The sequence below is a fragment of the Somniosus microcephalus genome, chromosome 3, assembly GCF_052327205.1.
Source record: "Somniosus microcephalus isolate GS21.2 chromosome 3, FLI_Smic_1.0, whole genome shotgun sequence".
In the NCBI taxonomy this organism is placed as follows: Eukaryota; Metazoa; Chordata; class Chondrichthyes; order Squaliformes; family Somniosidae; genus Somniosus; species Somniosus microcephalus.
In genome coordinates this window covers 301,063,446-301,082,698 of record NC_140989.1, presented here as the reverse complement: position 1 = coordinate 301,082,698, position 19,253 = coordinate 301,063,446, and the positions used below count along the sequence as shown (strand labels likewise).

Here is a 19,253-nt window from a genome sequence, read left to right as displayed (position 1 = left end):
TCTTGCCCCTCCCTCAACCATGTCTCCGTGATAGCAACAATATCATACTCCCATGTGTTTATCAACACCTTCAGTTCATCCACCTTATTTGCAAGACTCCTTGCATTAAAATAGATGCCATCCAGCCTTGCCCTTGTATATTTGCCCTGTCTACCAAGCTGACTTGTTTTTTTCTCTATAATTGGCAGCACATCACCCCCTCTTTCAGCTCCCCTCTGTATCCCATCCCCCTGCCAAGTTAGTTTAAACCCCCCCCAACAGTGCTAGCAAACCTCCCCGCAAGGATATTTGTCCCGCTTTGGTTCACGTGCAACCCGTCTGACTTGTACAAGTCCCACCTTCCCCAGAAGCAGGCCCAGTGATCCAGGAAAGTAAAACCCTCCCCCCTACACCAACTCATTAGCCACGCATTCATCTGCTCTATCCTCCTATTCCTATACTCACTAGCACGTGGCACTGGGAGTAATCCAGAGATTACAACCTTTGAGGTCCTGCTCTTTAATCTGTTACCTAGCTCCCTAAATTCTTGATTTTGCAGAACAGTTGACAAGTTCGGTAAAAATTTATGGTAGTAATTTATCAATCCCAGGAACGACCTTAATTGTGAGACATTTTCAGGTGCTGGTGCTTTTATGACCGCTTCAATTTTCTCAGGGGACTTATGCAACCCTTCTTCATTAATTATGTGGCCACAATATGATTTGTTTCTGGAAAAATTCGCACTTGGGGCGGTTTGCTCGTAGGCCCCGTTCTCTCAGCCTAGTGAGTACCTTCTCCAAATTGGCAAGGTGTTTGTTGTCGTTTTCTCCTGTTACAAGGATGTCGTCTAGGTAGCATTGAGTCCCCGGAATCCCTTGGAGGACTTGTTCCATAGCTCTTTGCCAGATAGCTGGAGCTGATGCTACTCCGAAAACCAGTCAATTGTACTGGTACAGGCCTTTGTGTGTGTTTATCGTGAGATACTTTTTAAAGAGGCCTCCTCAACCTCCATCTGTAGATATGCCTGTGCCAAGTCAATTTTGGTGAAACGTTTCCCTCCGGATAGTGAGGCGAAAATATCTTCTATCCTCGGAAGAGGATACTGTACCGTGTGAAGAACTGGGTTTACAGTCACCTTGAAGTCCCCACAGATGCAAATTTTTCTCTGTTCTTCAGATTTATCATTATTCAACGTTTTCTTCATGACCGGGACGATGGGTGTTGCCCACTCGCTCCAATCTATCTTGGATAATACGCCTGCCTTTTCCAAATTCTCCAGCTCTGCCTCGACTGCTGGACGAATTGCGTATGGCACCGGCCTTGCCTTAAAAAACTTGGGAATTGCCGCATCTTCCACTTTTATTCAGGCGATGATGCCTTTCAAGGTTCCTAGTTTCTGTTGAAACACTTCCTTGGCATTGGCCAAGATGTCTTTTAATCATTCAGGTATGACGTCATCATCATTTTTTTTCTTACTGGTCACCGTCAGTGCCTGAATGGAGTGCCAGTCTAAACGTATCTTCCTGATCCATTCACGTCCCAACAGCGGTGGACCACCATCTTGCAGAACGTATAAATACAACTTCTGTATTTCCTTGCCGTTGTATACAACAGGCACCCTTATTTTCCCTTTGGGGTATACTTTCTGCCCCGTATATGTTTTCAAGATAATGGATGTGTCTTTCAAAGGTGCGGAAATAGCCGCTCGTAATCCCGTCGACTTATGACGGTCAGAGCTGATCCTGTATCTAGCTCCATTTTAACTGGGGACCCCGCTATCGTGAGGGTAACCCAAATGGTCTGGTAATCTTCTTTGGCAATTACATTATGTAATTTGAGACAGCTTAGTCTCTTGTTTCCGGAGTCGCTATCGCTCTTCTGGTCTTCAGAGCTACTGTCCGTCATCATTTGTACCTTTCTGTACTTTTCCTTTTTGATTTTTTTCCTGTCCGTGGATTTTTTGTGTCCAGATCGGCATACACGTGCAATGTGTCCAATCTTTCCGCATTGCCTGCATGCTTTGTCCTTGAACCAGCAGTCCCTCTGGTCATGGGTGGATCTGCCGCAGTGATAACATCTCTCGAAACCCTGTGTCATTTCATGGGTGCCGAAGTCCTGTGGCTTTTGCTGTATCTCTACAGCTCCTCTTGTGGCTGCTTCGTATGATACAGCCATACTGAAAGCCTTGTCCAGTGTCAAATCTTTCTCAGAAAGTAGCCTTTTCTGTGTTCCTTCACGTAGGAGACCGCAGACGAATTTGTCTCGAAGAGAATCTGCCAGTCCTGCCCCGAATTGGCAGTGCTTTGATAGCTTCCTTAATTCGGTGAGGTAATCAGCGTTACTTTCATTCTTGTGCTGATTCCTCTTGAAGAATTTGAATCGTTCCGCTATCAGCAGCGGTGTTGGGTTTAAGTGCTCCTGTAGGGTATCAACAATCTCCTTAAAATTCTTGTCCTTTGGTTTGGCTGGAGTGATTAAGTTTCGTAACAGCCCGTATGTCCTTGCGCCCATTAGATTTAGAAGTACTGATGCCTTTTTATCATCTTCTATTTCAGTTGCTGTGCAATATACCTCCACTCTTTCCACATATGTGGTCCAATCCTCTATATCGTTATCGAATGCATTAATATGGCCAGCCTTAGGCATCCTGGAAAAAAAATGGCGCTTCCCGCGCTTTCCTTTCTTCCCTGCAGAAAAAATGGCGCTTCCCGCGCTTTCCCGCCACTGCTGCTGCTGACAACGCGGTTTTCCGTGGTTTTTATTTACAGGTGGAGACTCGTTCCCGCCGGACTCTCTGGGACTTTTCCCTCCCTCTGCTTGGTCCGAACGCCGACCTGCTTTGCAGCGCCGGCCGTCTCCCGAGTGCTCCCCCCCTCTGTCTCTGTTTGCCTCCGCCTTCGCTGCTCGGCCCCGCTGCAGAGCCAGCCGATGGAGCCCCAGCCCACCGCCCAGGAAGGATTATTGCAGTACCTGCCACCAGCTCGGCTAGCTGGTGAAACCAGTTTTTTATTTTTTTTGTCTCCATTAACACATGGATACAACAAGCAGGAGTTGGTTTTCACAGGTGTTTACTGAACAAAGTCTGGAGGTGAACTAACAGATACAAGACAATATACAGGCTTATATAGCCCGAGTGGCCATTACCGGCATTACAGTACACAGGGGGCTCTTAAAGGCACATACACCACAGGTACCTCCACTCTGTTTCCCCATTTGATACAACCTTGCTCACAAGACAATTCAGTACGGCGGTTATAGAATGGTGTCAACTCTGTGTCGAGACACTGATCAGTCCATCCATTCAAAGGTGTTTTCATACACTCTTCAGTACGGAGTCCTTTTGAGTCTCATTTGCAATCTCAGTTGCATGCACGGGAAAGTCTTTGTCAACTGCACCTCACATGAAAATAGCACCTTCACTCCCAACATGAGTCTTCATGTGGCAACCTGGACAAGGCATCTGCGATTGTGTTTTGCTTTGAAGTGCGATATTCAATTGTGTAGTCATATTGTGACAACAACACTGCCCAACGTTGCATTTTTGATGCGGCCATTGCAGGGATGGTAGATTTGGGCCCCAATATTGCTAGGAGTGGTTTGTGATCGGTTATCAGGGTAAACTTTCTGATCAGGAACTGTTGGAATTTCCTGATTCCAAACACTATGGTGTTTCCTTTTCAATTTGCTCATAGTTTCTTTTGCTCTTTGTGAGAGTTCGCGATGCGAACGCAATTGGTTTCTCTTGGCTATCATCCATTATGTGGCTTTGACAGCTCCCACACCGTAGCTGGAAGCATCACATGCTAACTTAAGTTCACATTTTGTGTCGTAGTGCATAAGTAGAGCATCGCAAGAGAAACTTCTCTTACAAGCATCGTAAGCTTCCTGTTGCACTTTTGTCCATTTCCACTGGACATCCTTCTTGAGGAGCTCGTGCAATGGAGCTAACATGGTCACTGACTCAGGTAAGAAATGTGCATAGTACTGGACCATTCCAAGGAAAGATCTTAACTCAGACACATTTTGTGGCTTTGGAGCATTGATGACAGCATCAACCTTTTCCTTAACTGGTTGCAAGCCATCTGCATTAACTTTCAGACCAAGGTACACAACCTCAGGCTACACAAAAGCACATTTGCTCCTTTTCAATTTGACATTGTGGGAATTCAACCTTTGAAGCACTAAATCTAACACTTTTAGATTTTCTTCCTCGCTGCAATCAGCACATTGTCTTGATTGCTTAAGCAATTTGGAATTCCTTGCAAAATCTTATCCATCGTAGCCTGGAAGATTTTGGGGGAGGACTTATACACCAAGCTGCCGTATGGTGTACGAGTACAGTCCTTTGTGTGTGTTGATGGTGAGATACTGTTGACTCTCTGTCAACATTCAGCTGAACATAAGCATGCGGCAGGTCAAGGTTAGAGAAAACCTTTGACCCAGAGAGTGCTGCATACAAATCTTGTGATGTAAGTAACGGGTACTGCTCATCGTCAACTGCTTGGTTGATAGTAACTTTGTAGTCACCGCACAAGCGTCCAGTTTTGTCTGCTTTGAGCACTGCCACAATCAGGGTAGCCCATTCACTTTTGTCAGTTTTTACTAGCACTCCATTCTCTGTTTCTCTATCTCTTCCTCCACCTGACTTTTCAACGCATAGGGGACCGGCCTTGCCTTACAATAGACAGGCTTCGCGTTGGACTTGATGTGGATATGCGCGTCATACCCAGCGATGCCCTCATAACTGTCCGAGAACATGCTTTTTTACTTGTTCAGCATTGTGTCGAGTCACTTCTTTGAAGCCTCTACACTGCAGATGTTTTTCCAGTCTAATTTTAACTTTCTTAACCAGTCTTTGCCCATGTGGGTTGGCCTTAAAAAACATCTCCATCCGCTCAATGTAAGAACTGAATGGTTCGCGAGCTCGGTCATACATGCCAAGGCTTCCGATGAATCCCACAGGCGCGGCCACGATTGTCCTGATCCCGTCGAACAGTGACTCAGCACACTACCTGTCTACATGTGAGAATCAACACCATTGTTGCTGTGTATACATACATGTGAAGGCGAAGCACAGACGATTCTGCATCAGCATTAACGGCAAAACATCGCAAAAAATTCAGTTTAGGTGTCACAAATTCACCTTAAACTTTTCCACTCGGAGGTTGAACACAGTGCCCTTCCATGATCCCTAAAAATGGCTTTGGGATCCCATTCTAGTCGCCAAAAATGTATTATGTGTGGGTAGAACAAATGAAGGATGGAAGATGAGTTGCTAGTCAAGATGCTTGTTTACTAGGCCAGAGCGAACTGAGCATGCTCATACTAAACCATGTGACAAACCATGTGATAATACATTACAAGTACCATTAATGAGCTGATACCCAAATATCATCCCTGACTAGGTTGAAGAAAAAACAAACCAAAAAGTAAACAAACATTTCATTACTTCCAGCAAACACTCACCTGAATGGAAACCAACCTTTGGTTCCTGTTTTATGTAGATGCTTAGTAAATTAAAAGGTACGCTACAAATATACATACAGAATCCAGAGTGGGGCCACTTTACATTTCATACTATAAATTTATGTAAATGAATGAGGCCAGTGCACACATAGGGGGCGATTTTGCCAATGGGGGTGCGTTGGAGGCGGGTCTGCTGCTTGTCGGGTTTTAGTCCCGCCTCCTTTGACTTCTGGCCAACCCACGCTATTTTCCCTTGATTGACCTTGTTAAGCCCGCCCAGCGGGCTTAGCAGGCCAATTAAGGGGAAGCGGGTTACAGAGAACGCCAATGTATGATGTTTCATCTGTCAAAAACTTTTGACAGATGAATTGTCATCGTTTGACAGCTCTGTGAAGCTGTCAAACACTGACATTCTATGTTGTTTGTTGAGTCCTTGTATTCAAGATTCATCAAACCTCCTGTGAGCAGTTATTAGATGGCTATTGCATCGGAGAATGCAGCAGCCATCTGTGATCTCTGCCGGTGAGATGCGAGACTCTCCGCACCCCCAACTGTTGAAGCCTGCAGGAAGAAACAAAAATAATTAAACATTTTCTATCACTTTCCACTCACCTCACATACTTACCTCTCCACACTTCCACCCATCACTCACCTTCACAGCACACTTTTGCACCCCTCCAACCCCCACAGACCCACTGCTCGCCTCAGTGACCCTGGGAGGGTTTCCCGACGTCGGGAAGCCCATGCCTCTGTTGGAAAAATGGGGATAATCCTCTTAACTGCCTATTAACTACCTGTTAACAGGCAGTTAAGTGGCTGTAATCCCCTTCCTGCCTCCAGGAGACGGGACCCAGTGTGGGTCGGCTACCCACCTCCTGGGAAGATGACATGGAGGCGGGTTGGGGGCGGGATGGGCACCCGCCCCCAGATTCTGCCATTTTCCCGGCAGTCCCGCCTCCATACCCGCCTCCCCAGGGCTGGCAAGATCGCGGCCAGAGTGTGAAATAAAGTTTTTTAACTCTTCTCCCACATAATTTGAGATCAGCGCTGGCCGAGTGTGCTGACACCTACCTTTCAAATTCATTGGGTCAAGGCTACTGGCGAGGGGCCGTTCCCCAAGTGCACATCACTTCGCAGCTTTTTGTACACTAACCTGAACATCCAATTCCTGACAACGCTGAGTCAATTCCTCCCTCGCTACCAAGGCCTCGCTGAGGTCTTCCAGGGCTTTTTTAAGCTAAAAACAAAAACTTCAAATAAATGTTACATTTCTTACAAGCAATAAAAGAGAGACATTCATTAATATTAGGATTTCACTGGCAAAATATGTTCAACTGTGATATTATTTTCAGACATTATTTCTTAACTTTCAGGAAGATTTATTTTTACAATATATTCAAATCAATGGCCTGGAGTTTCTGCTTAGTTGCACGGTTTGTTTTGGCGCAATTCGCCCGAAATCAGCCAAACCAGTGCAAAAGATCACGGAATTTTAAATTACGTCCAGTGCAAATCAAGTTTTGTCAATCTTTTGCGCTAGTTTAAAAAATATCACGCTAAAAATCACCCCCCCCCCCACCAAAACTGGCCGCCCCAGGGTGAAATTAATCACAATTGGGAGTTTCCGCTAATTGCGTCATTTACAGGCCTTCGAGGAGGCTCCAAAAATTAAAGCTGGATCTTTTGAGTGCAAGGACACTAATAGGCACATTTTAAAAGCTTTTCAATATAATTTTTTTTTAGTTTACTAAGAAACTGACTACTGTAATCCTCAATATAACTCGCAAATGGTTCTGTACATGTTTTTAAAGTAATTTTCAGTTATTTAAAATCAGGTTACTCACAGGTGGTGGACTAGGCACTGATTAAAATGCTTATTTTTTGTGAAAAACCCATTTTCAGCTGTGTTAATCAAACTGCACCAAGTTACCACTCTTAAATAGATCACGGAATTTTTCCAAAAGCAAAATTTAAAAAAAAATATATGTTCTAATATACTGCCCAACTGCGCTGTTCGTGGTAGAGTTTACGTTCGGCGATATGTAAATGTATTTGAGCAGAAACTTGAGCAAAAAAAAAAAAACTTCTCAAAACTAACGCAATTTTGGCCGCAATTTGTGCCTGGATCGCCAATTGCGCCCAAAGCGGAAACTCCAGCCCAATATGTTTTAAATCCAGTAACCTTTGATTATAAACTATTCAGCATTTCTACTCACTTTGGCATTTAATTAATGCGAGACACAAGCTATTTCCTTTTTAGCTACCATAAAATCTAGTTAATGACCTGAAGACCTAGGGCAGTAACCTATTTACTTGATTTGAAGTTAATTCATTTTAAATTGTTCAGGATTTTATTTATTGTTATATAAAAATCTACTCCTAACTTCCTCGCAACTGGTTTCTTTAACTGCAATCTCCATCGCCTCTGACCTGCCACCTGTGATGGCAGTGGTGCCACAGCTGATCTTCTCTAGAACTGTCTTGGCTCCATCTACATTACCTTCATGACTTCCTGATCCTAGATCGTCTCCCACCCCACATAGCTCCGGGATTCAAATCCAAGAGCTGTGAATTTGAGTGCATTTCCTAGCTGCCTACCATCAGATGTGACTTGACCATCTGAAGAAGTAACACTGCTCCCTTTCCACAGTCAAGTTCTCCTACTACATCCTGGGGATCAGGCAACTACTCCAAATTCCTCTTCTCCAACACAAACCATCACCTGCGACTTGCCTTCCCCCATAGCCTCTATCATCACATCAGATACTATAGGCAAGGTGCTCATGCATTTGTGTCCAAAATTGAGACAATCCACTTGGCTGCCTCTACTTCCTCTGATGCTTTCTCCACTACTTCATAGCCCTCTTCCTAATCAAGCCAGCCCACCCAATAGTCTGCTGCTTCTCCATATCAAATTCAACTCATCCATGAACCACATCAATTGCTGCCTTGATTCTTTCCCATCCCAGTTCCTACCAGCTCACCTTCACTGCCTCCTCCATGTTTGTCAATATTGTAAGATTGTGCTTAACTTCGGACATCACCCCCCCCCCCCCACTTCCTTGAATATCACCCTCCTCCTCTAAAATAAAGCACTCCTGACTCCTCGCTAACTAGCACTCTCTATCTCCAACATTCTCTTTCTCTCAAGTCCTGGAACACATTGGTGGAGAAATTCAACTTGCACCACAAACAGGTGCAAAATGGACGTAATGGCCAATACGAGCACCCAATGACATCGGCAAAAGACGCGAGCCAAATTGGTGCTTGTGCCCCATTTAATTATGATTGGCGAGCTTTGCTTTGCACTGTTTATTGACAGCTCGCCGATTGGAGGGGCAGTAAAGTGAGCGGCAGTGTTGCCATTTACAGGCAGCGACCCTAAAGAATTGGTTTTAAGACCAAATCCCTTGTTTCCAAATTTCTCCACGACCTCATCCCACCCTATTACAACAATCTGAAGCTGCATGTCCCCTGTGCAGAGTATCTGTCCCTCCCACAGTGGATTACTTCTTGTACTCTGCAACCTCCACTCCGCCATCAGTGGACATTCTTTTAGCCCTGTCCCCTGGAATGATCACCTAGTTACGACATCCCTTTCCTCTTAAAAAGCCTCCTAGTCTCTCTGACTGTGCCTCCCCTCCCCAAATTCTTTTATACCCTCCTTGTTGTCTGCCTTTTTTCTGCCATGTAAAGTGCTCCAAGATGTTTCCTCTTTACTTGAAGATGCTATAGGAATGTAAGTTGCCCATTTTAACTAATGTTTGTGAAGAGACTTGTATGTTGAATAACTTTTGCTCAGCCAACTGCAATTCTGCATTACAATCCGCAATCTGAATATTCAATTTAAAATACTAAAAATAAACGCGGACCACTTGGCAAAAGCTTAAACTGTTCTATGAATCTTACTTGTATGTGGTGAACAAAGATTATGAATATGCCATACTTTTGTATTAATCTTGCTTGTATGTGGTGAACAAAGATTATGAATATGCCATACTTTTGTATTAAAGATATACTATAGAAGGGGCTTTAAAAGAATAGCTGAAACTCAGATTAGAATCAAGTTTGGTAAAACATTTTATTCTGGATTTGAAATTCAAAAAATAAACAAACTTAAAGCAACACTTGATCTAGATCTGCTAGTTACCTGTTGATCTACGTCTCCGGAAGCTTCAGCGGCAAATGTTCCTGCCAGTTCTTTACTCATGAGCTACAATGTAAAATTAACCAATTAATTCATATTTTTTCCCTCCCTTTGTTTTGACCCCCCCTCCCACTGCCTCCAACACCATAAACCATTACAACCTCAGTAATACTGGATGTAAGGAACACCTGTTAGAGGTGTTTGTTCAGTGTTGTCAGGGACATCAAAATGCAGAAGTGAATTTGAATTTGGCACAGCAGGCAGCAGAGACTGCAGGGATTTCCAAAGAAGCTTGGAAGCAGCGCAATGTCTCTATTTGTGGACACTGTCTGATTCTATCCTCCTCCCATACACCCCCCACCCCCTGGCAAGCTCCCAATCGGAGGCAGCTACAGCACTGGGAGCATGCTGAAAATATTTAAAATGAAGCTTAAAATTCACCAGGGTCAACATCAGGTCATTCGAGCCCAGCCTTGCCCTGCCAAGCTTCTATTGGCCAAAAGGAACATCCAACCCACGTTATCGTCAATAAGGCAGAAATTGAAGACAGTTCATTATTTTTATGAAAATCCAAAACATCTTACTAAAAATGTGTTTTCTCCCCGCAGGTACTGGAGTTACTCAGTTCATTTACTGTATATCTACATATTGTACAGTAAAAATCCGGTTTAAGAGCCTGCATCTGTTCCTACTAAAGATTACTTTTAATTGAAGATGGATAAAATTCAGTTCTCTTTTTTGGATTACGTGATTCATTGTTGATCTATTATTTCCAGTTTATTGTGGAACAAGCCCATTCACAGTCTTAAAAAATGTCACTTGGTTAAAATTACACTCATTTAGTGACTTTTCTTGATGTATGTCAATCGTAAAAATAATCACCACCAGAGGTTTGCAAGCTACATTATTCTTACTGATCACCAATGCCAATCCTAGCATCTCCCCTAATATTGACAGTTCTGCATTCCAAGTTTACCTTTTTACCATCTAGTGGTGTAATGCTGAAGACAGTTGAAAATGTTTTCTTGAATCTTAATTATGTATGCTCTTTCATTTTCTTAATTACTAAGTTAAGTGCTCACCTATACATTACTTAGAGCTTGTTAGTAATAAGTATTTTTAAAAAATTAACACTTGCAGTACTGTATATTCAAAATAGGCATTTTTTTTCATTATTATTCATGGGATGCAAGCGTCGCTGACAAGGACGACATTTATTGCCCATCCCTAGTTGCCCTGACAACTGTGTAGCTTGCTGGGCCACTTCAGACGGCAGTTAAGAGTCAACCATGTTGGTGTGGAACTGGAGTCACATATAGGCCAGACCAGGTAAGGACGGCAGGTTTCCACTCCGAAAGGACATTAGTGAAGCAGGTGGGCTTCGTCATTCTATCTTTGTCCTCCTTAGTTGTGAAAACCTACTGTATTCAACGAACATTGGCTGTACTGGAATTGAGACATGGCTTTGATTTGTATTCCCTTACTTCTTGAATGGCAGTCATAACATTATGCTGCACAGACTCTTCCAGCGTCATGATATTCTGAATGTGCTCTGTAACAAACAAAAATAAAACCGAAAAAAATGTTCAATGTTTTTAGTTACTAAAGTCAAAGACTTGTACATCTTTTTAACTCTTGATAACAATTCATCTGTATTATTATGAATATATGTTAAACAAAACAATTTAAGCTCCCCTGGTGGCTTAGTAAATGCTGTAAAGGTCAGGAAGGATCCCAGCTTCTATTCCAAGTCTGTGATGAGTTAACGGTTGTCAGCTGGTGGGGCAGCAGGACTGCTACACTTGCACTAAGCTCCCCTGGGATAGGGAGGGGGATAATATCCAATGACTCCTGTAGGAAGCGTGCACGTTTTTGTGGATGTTGCAAAAAGGACAGGATCGAGCTCATTTGTGATGCTCCCACCCTGGGCCTGCCAAAACTCTCTGTCTAAACTTGCACATGAAGGTTTGGATGAAGTACAGGATGGGTGGCTACACCCATGAATCCTTACCCCAGCATGAATCAGTGCCTTCAGAAGATGTAGAGAAGAAAAAAAGTGAAGCAATTTGGTAACTTACATCTGTCAAAATCTTTCTATCAGCTCTAAAAAGAAATGCAGTAAACATTTTTTTAAATTTCAATACTCTTAAGGGGAAAAATTGGGTGAGTAGCGCCACCGGTTAGCGCCTAAAGAGGCAGTCAGTGGCTGTAGCGCCACTGGCTGCGCCTCCTGCGATATTCAGCAGGGGCGCTAATGGTGGCATTAGCCATTTGCGCTGCGCCACCACCGATGACATCATCGGTGTGCGCAGCGCCCCATTCGCGCCCCGAACGCAATATTTGGTAGCGAACGCCGCTGTAGCGCCGTTCGCTACCCGCGCCCAGTTCACGGGGCCTTGCAGCGCCGGCAGAGGCGCAAGTTAAGGTGGAGGTGTGGGGCGGCCGCTTTTTTGGGGGCCGCCTGCCAGCACCTCCGTCCCCGGCCTCCTGGTACCCCCCCCCGCGGCATTGCCGGCTGTTTCCCCGAGAGCCCGGCACTTCTCCTTGGTGCCGGGCTCTTTTGCCGGCACTCGCGATCGGGGTTCGCGCTGTTGCAGGCCCCTCCCCCTTAACAGTGGGAGGAAGGCCTGCAGTACCACAGCGTGCCGTGCCGCAGCGTGTGGCGCTGCGGCACGTTGCGCTGCGATATTCAGTTTCAGCGCCCTAAGAGGGACGCGGAGCGCCTCGAGCCTCGCCCCGTCTCCCTCTAGGGGCACTTCAACTGAATTTCTGACGATCGCTACAGCTTCGAACGCTGCGCAAAAACCAGCGCCCAGGCGAACTTGGCGCCTCAACCCAATTTCTAGGCCTTAATTCTTACACTCTCATTTTAACAGAGCAAAATCATAAATTATTTAGACTTGGTTATATATACGTACCCTGCTTCCTCTCGCAGTTTACTGCACACCCCAAAATCAGTTGGAGCAATCTGCCTAGTTCCACTACGTCCACATGCTCTACAATCTGATTCAAATCTGGGTGGAGGAAGTCCGCAATTTGTTGGCCAAGTACCTGTAAACAGGTGTCAATTACTAATATTATAGCTGGTAGGTATGACATCTTATTGGCAGCTAGACATGAATTGTTTACTGGACACCTATCATTTGAATAGCAGATGTACCTCTGTTGGCTCCATTTGCATACATGCCACCCAGTCCAGAACTAAGCCATCCAAATCATGAAGGTCCAGGTTTAATCTCTGGTCTGTGATAAATTAGCTGATTTCAGGTAGTGTGGCAGTAGAGTGCTAAAAATGGCTTTATTACTTTAAGCTAATGAAGATTGATTGACAACCAGTGACTAACTGGAAATCTTGCATGTATGGGCATCTGGAGGACAGGATCAGGCTCAGGTGTGATGCCTCCCACAGTTGAATAAATGGTGACAGTCACTGTTTAGGCTTACATATGAAGAATAGCTACTACGTTGAGGTACTAAAGAAATGTCAACAGCCATAGAGCCACACAATGCTAATGCCTTCAGGAAAGGAGATGAGAAAATAATAACATTGAATACAAAAAAGTAGACTTGGCTTGTGGGAGAGTTGGAGAAGAATTTGTTTATTCAGGCCCCAACATTAACTTTTTTTGAACATAAGCCCTTCTTAGGAATTCTTAGGAGGATGAGATAGCCCCATCTCGCAGTAGCGTTCCCAATTCTCTTAATTAATACGAGAGTGAAAGCCAGAATGAGCAGTGCTTGCTTAGAAAGGCAGATCTCCTGCATTCTTCAATATAAATATACATTTTTAATTAATAGGACTCGCTTTAATATTGCACCTTTAATGTAGAAAAATGTCTCAACTCACTTCAAAAAGGATGAAAAGGGATGGATGCTGGGACTTATGAGACGTGGACAAAAATAAGTTATCAGCAGCCTTCTGAAGGCAGAGAGAGATAGAAAGAAAGGTGGAGAGGTTAAAGAAGGGATTTCCAGAGGGTGGGGGCAAGGTGGCCGAGGTCTCTCCCACCACTGAGAAGAAGGAATGCACACAAGGCTAGAGGGAATGGGAAGCAGTGCAAGGCTGAAAGAGGATGCAGATGTAGGGTGGGGTGAAGCCATGAAGGGATTTATAGAAAAGGATAAGGATTTTAAGTTTGATGTATTAGGGGGGACAAGGAGCCAATGTACATCATCAAGGCTTGGGTTGATGGGCGAGTGGGACTTAGTGTGCCACAGGATTCAGGTGGCAGAGTTTTGGGCATGTTGGAGTTTATGGAGGGTGATGGTCAGGAAGCAGGCAAAGAGGCTAATAAAGACATCAGGAGGTAACAAGGGTGTAGATAAGGGTTTCAGTGACGGTGGGAATGAGATTGGATTGAAGGTGGGAACGAGATTGGATTGAAGGTGGGAACGAGATTGGATTGAAGGTGGGAACGAGATTGGATTGAAGGTGGGAACGAGATTGGATTGAAGGTGGGAACGAGATTGGATTGAAGGTGGGAACGAGATTGGATTGAAGGTGGGAACGAGATTGGATTGAAGGTGGGAACGAGATTGGATTGAAGGTGGGAACGAGATTGGATTGAAGGTGGGAACGAGATTGGATTGAAGGTGGGAACGAGATTGGATTGAAGGTGGGAAATGTTGTGAAGCAGCAAATAAGCAGTCTTGGTGATAGATAGAATACAGGGTTTGGAGGTAGGCTCTGGGTCAAACAGTTCAGGCTGAAGGAATACAGTATCCATGTACCAAAAGTACTCTTCACACATTCCTTTAATTCACTGGAAAAGGCAAAATCGGTTAGGAAATTAAAAGACTTTATACTCAAAAGGCCCTAAATTATAGGCATGTGTAATTTTTCTGCAAATTAACTCAGCAGATCACGAAGTAGTCTACTACAGTAGTAACTTAAAGCCTTACCTCATGGTAATAATTGAGAACCATCTGGAGGATCTTCTTCAAATTATTCATCTGCACAGAATAAAGTGAACAAAGATTTTCTAGTCCAGTACACACAAGCAATTTATAAATTTCCTAACTCTACCATCAGATGGCAGCATACGAGAAACATTACAGTCACAGGTCATGACAGATGAAACCTCCACTACACTGTGGAACCAGTACAGCTCTGTGTTTCATACACTTAATGTAGTTTTATAATTGGCTTATTGTACTGGAATTGTATTAGAATGTGCAAATATGCCAACTCACCACTTGTTAAAAGCAATCAAATATTTGTTATTTAAAAGCATTCACGGTTCTACATTTTTTGTTAACCTTAAGAAATGAAAAGTGACACTGTGCCTTCCAACAATATTTCAATGCTAGGGAAATAATCCTAGGATTCATGGTCATTTGAATCAGTCCAATCACAATTTCTTACAATATTAGATTTAATATTTTTCACTTTTGAATTGCTAGGAAACAAGTACACTGAGGAGAACCTACATTTTATAAAACCTTAGCTAAAATAATGCAGGGATCATATTTTTATCCGAAACATCCAATAAAACCTTGAAATATCCCATCACTGATGAAGTTTCAGACTATGAAAATATCAATTTCATAATTTTCAGTACTGTACCTTCAATCTAGAATTCTCACCCACATCATCTTTAATGCGACTCAACCACAATTCATTAAACCAAGACGGGTCTCTACAAGGGTTGCAGAAAAGAAAAAATAGGTTACACACAAAGCAGAAGAATCTGAGCCGTTTCCTTGTTAACTTGGGGAGACTAGAATTTTCCCAGTCAGCAGCTTCATTTTTTTTCTCCCTCCTTTCTACAGCCACACAGCTTTCATAACAAACCAATCAACAGATACTGTGCAGGAATATCCTCCGTCAGGCAGTGCAGCACTGCCATTGTGCTAAGTGGGACAGACTAAGGACAGGTCTAGCAACCCAAAACTGGGCATTCATGAGGTGCTATGGGCCATCAGCAGCAGCAAAATTACACACCACCACAATCTGCAACCTACATGTGGCTTAACCAGCGGTCCTTAAAGGGATCATTGGAGGCCACTGCCAAAAAGATAAGCTCCACATTAAAACTGCCGACCTCCGCTCACCCCTGTTCGGATTGACTCCCCGTCTCCCCAGCCCACCCCACCCCCCTGACTTGCCTCAGGCCCTTGGCTGGCTTACTCCCTTCCACAACGGGAGAGCTGCCTTTGGCGCCGCAGATTGCTGGTACTATCTTAATAAGGGCTTATTAGACACGTGTAGTGCGCGCTACACCAGGATCATGTCCTGATTCGGGAGGGATCCAATTTCCAGCCCAAACTGTTTGAGAAATGCACAAATTAAAAGACTTACATTTGGTTAAGCACCTGTGCCATTGCAGCTCCACTGGTCAAATCCTGAATATTTTCACATGCTGAAGACACATTGAATGTCTGCAACTGTGAAGGAAACACTGAAATTACAAAATGCAAACCGTAAAATTTGGAGTATAAATTATATCAATACAGACAAGCAGCCTACGTACTAGTACTCCATAGACTTGTTATGGAGTTGGCCACCACAAAATAGCATGCGACTTAAACACTCTATTTTATTGTAGTATTTATCATTGCATCAGAAAGAAATAACAAATTGTTATAACGGAGTAACTGACAGTAGGCTTGTGTTTCACATTTCATGATGGTTTCTTGTTGGGATTTTTTACAACAAAGCTTCTACTGTATCATTATTCTTTCTAGCTTGAGATTTTATCATGCTGGTTGCTAAGACAGTGTTTCTGTCAGCTATTGGTGTAAAATAGAACAAATCAGACTTGTGCAACAGGTGCCTAGGAGGGGATTAGGCAACTGTTACCTGAGCTTCAAGATTACATTACATTTACTGCAGGAACCACCTGAGCTTTTCTTCTTTAAAAGTCATCTAATCCCTTCAATTGTGTTAAAAGTCTTCACAGAAATGCCTAGGCACTTATTAGTCTAAATTCTAAAAGAGGAGCATAATTTGATGTTGATATTCTCACAGTAAAACGTCTGAGCGCTAAACATATTTAATGAATTAATACTAACAAACTATAGGACAATGGCACTCGAGCTAATACGCTTTAATGTTGCACAGCATTCTTGTCTATTATTCTTAGTTCATCACCACTATTCCCACTAGTGACAGCCCTTCCGCCACCAGCACGTCACCCGTGTGTTTGACAGCTCGAAATCCTCCCTCCAGGCACAACCAATTCTGGTAGGATTGAATCTATAAATCATACAGGTGGGTCTTTTTCACAGTTCAAAGAGACACCTATCTGTAGTGCTAAAATTTCTTGGCCTAGAAATTTGGGCGTGCCCACTATTGGGTGAGTGGGGGGCACATGGTACGTGCCCTGCATCTAAATGGTGAGGCCCGAGGCGCCCTGGATATTGGGCCTCGGGCCTCATTATAATGGAGTCGGCGAGGTGCAACAGCCAGCAGGTGAAGAGGAGTGCAAGATCAAACTGCTGCTAGCACCCCAACGGCCCTCGGGCAAGTGGGTCCAGGGGGTCAAGTTCAGGATCAGGGCCAGGAGTGTTGAGTCTGTGTTTCCAAATGTAGTTATGCTGAATAACTGGACACAGACTACAGAAATAATTAAACAGGTCTTTAGTAATTGAGGGTCAGGGCTGAACTGGAATACACTTTGCTCCACAGGGTTTATATACCGGTGTGGTCACCACCGGTACTACAATGTACAGGAGCCATCAAAAAGTAGTCCATCACCTTAAGGTATCCTCTTAAGGTGGTACAGGTTACATACACTACAATTCCTCCCCTTTTAGCTTAACAGTGTACACCCCAATTTAAACATTACATGGATAACATATCTACAACTTTCATACAAAACTGTTCAAAGATTCAGTCTCTGAGGAGGCCTCCTGATCCGGGCCGGATAACGCCTTTCAGGGGTCTCTGGTTCTCGTTGCTGGGGTGACTCATCCATTTGATCTCTTATGGATTGAACATCATCATGTACGTTCGAGTCTGAGGTAGATGCTACAGGCTCAATAACTTCTTCAACTGGTGTCTCTGCCATAGACATGGGGTCGACCCTTGTTCTCGATTCCACAAGTTGGTCAGCATGACGTCGTATTACGTTCTCACCAACGTCTACCGTGCACATCAAGGGTCCTTGTCGGGCACGAATTGTTCCGGATTGCCATTTATCATTCCTATAGTCCCTGGCCAACACTGGTTGTCCTATTTCGAAACTCCGAGTGGCCTTGTTATTTACGTGCTGGAATTGCTTGTTTTTGACTTCCCTACGCACATTGGGTTTTAACAAATCCAACCGGGACCGCAACCTCCTGTTATAGAACATTATGGCAGGGCTTTAATTTGTCACTGTATGCGTGGCGTTTCGATATGCCATCAGGAAATTGTCCACCTTGTGTTGTAGTGGAATATGGTCTTCGCTCATGGCCTTTATCGCCTTTTTGAACGTTTGTACAAATCTCTCGGCCAACCCATTTGTAGCCGGATGATATGGGGCAGATGTATAGTGTTTCACCCCATTCTTTTTCATGAATTTCTGGAATTCTTCTGACACGAATTGTGGTCCGTTGTCTGAACATATTTGTTCCGGCAACCCATTCCTTGCAAATATGGTTCTTAGAACTGCGATTGTCTTTTCAGAGGTAGTGGTCGACATCTTAATCATTTCTGGCCATTTAGAATGTGCGTCTACTGCTATCAAAAACATGGAATCCATGAATGGACCTGCAAAGTCGATATGCACACGTTGCCATGGGGTTGAAGGCCATTCCCACGGATGCAGCGGTGCAATTGGAGGTGCATTTTGAACTTTTTGGCACCCTGAGCAGCTTTTAGTCAGATCCTCTATTTGTTTGTCGATACCTGGCCACCACACATAAGCCCTAGCAAGGCTTTTCATCTTGACTCCCCCCAGATGACCTTCATGCAATTCCTTCAGAACTCTCTCCCTTAATTTAGGAGGAATAATCACCCTTGTTCCATACATCAATGTTCCTTGACAGACGGACAGCTGTTCTCGTCTGGCTGAGAATGCTGGTAACAGTGGGTCACCATGTGCTGGCCATCCCTTCACTGTCAAATCGTAGACCCGAGACAGTGTCGGGTCTCTCTCTCAATACCCGCATTGGTGACTGGTAAGCATTCGATGATGGTCGAGTGAAATATTTCGACAGGGTCAACTGCCGGTGCCTCTTCCGCTGTAGGGAGTGGCAGGCGCGACAGCGCATCAGCATTACCATGTTGCTTTGTACCTTTGAATTCGATATCATATTGATGTGCCCCTAGGAAAAGGGACCATCTCTGAAGCCTCTGCGCCGTCATAACCGGAACACCCTTCTTAGGGTTAAAAATGGAAACCAACGGCTGGTGATCTGTCAGCAGCGTAAACTTTTGGCCTTGCAGGTAATGGTTAAATTTCTTAACTCCCCACACGAGGCTGAGAGCCTCCCTATCTATCTGAGCATAGTTGCGCTCTGCGGAGGTCAATGATCTGGATGCGAACGCGACTGGCCTTTCCAAGCCATTTGGAAACTTGTGAGAGCACTGCCCCGATACCATATGGAGAAGCATCACAAGCTAAACGAATAGGCAGCGTTGGGTTAAAGTGAGCCAACACTTCCTTAGAGGTGATCAGTGCCTTGCTTTTTTGAAAAGCCCGCTTACAGTCCTCGCTCCACTTCCATGGTACTC

At 44.2% G+C, this 19,253-nt stretch overlaps 1 protein-coding gene across 3 annotated transcripts in view; it reads right to left on the bottom strand.

Moving 5' to 3' along the window:
• hook1 (hook microtubule-tethering protein 1) overlaps positions 1-19,253 on the bottom strand; it is a 115,086-nt gene that overhangs the window by 70,618 nt on the left and 25,215 nt on the right. For 2 of the 3 annotated variants that reach the window (XM_085982842.1, XM_085982843.1), the window contains exons 2-8: positions 15,894-15,979; positions 15,159-15,231; positions 14,495-14,545; positions 12,511-12,643; positions 11,077-11,144; positions 9,596-9,658; positions 6,599-6,682 (exon numbers count right to left, since the gene is read on the bottom strand). In XM_085982842.1, coding sequence (XP_085838968.1) covers positions 6,599-6,682; positions 9,596-9,658; positions 11,077-11,144; positions 12,511-12,643; positions 14,495-14,545; positions 15,159-15,231; positions 15,894-15,979 — 558 coding nt within the window. Of the gene's footprint in view, positions 1-6,598; positions 6,683-9,595; positions 9,659-11,076; positions 11,145-12,510; positions 12,644-14,494; positions 14,546-15,158; positions 15,232-15,893; positions 15,994-19,253 lie in introns of all 3 variants that reach the window. The other variant, XM_085982844.1, reaches the window with a different exon arrangement.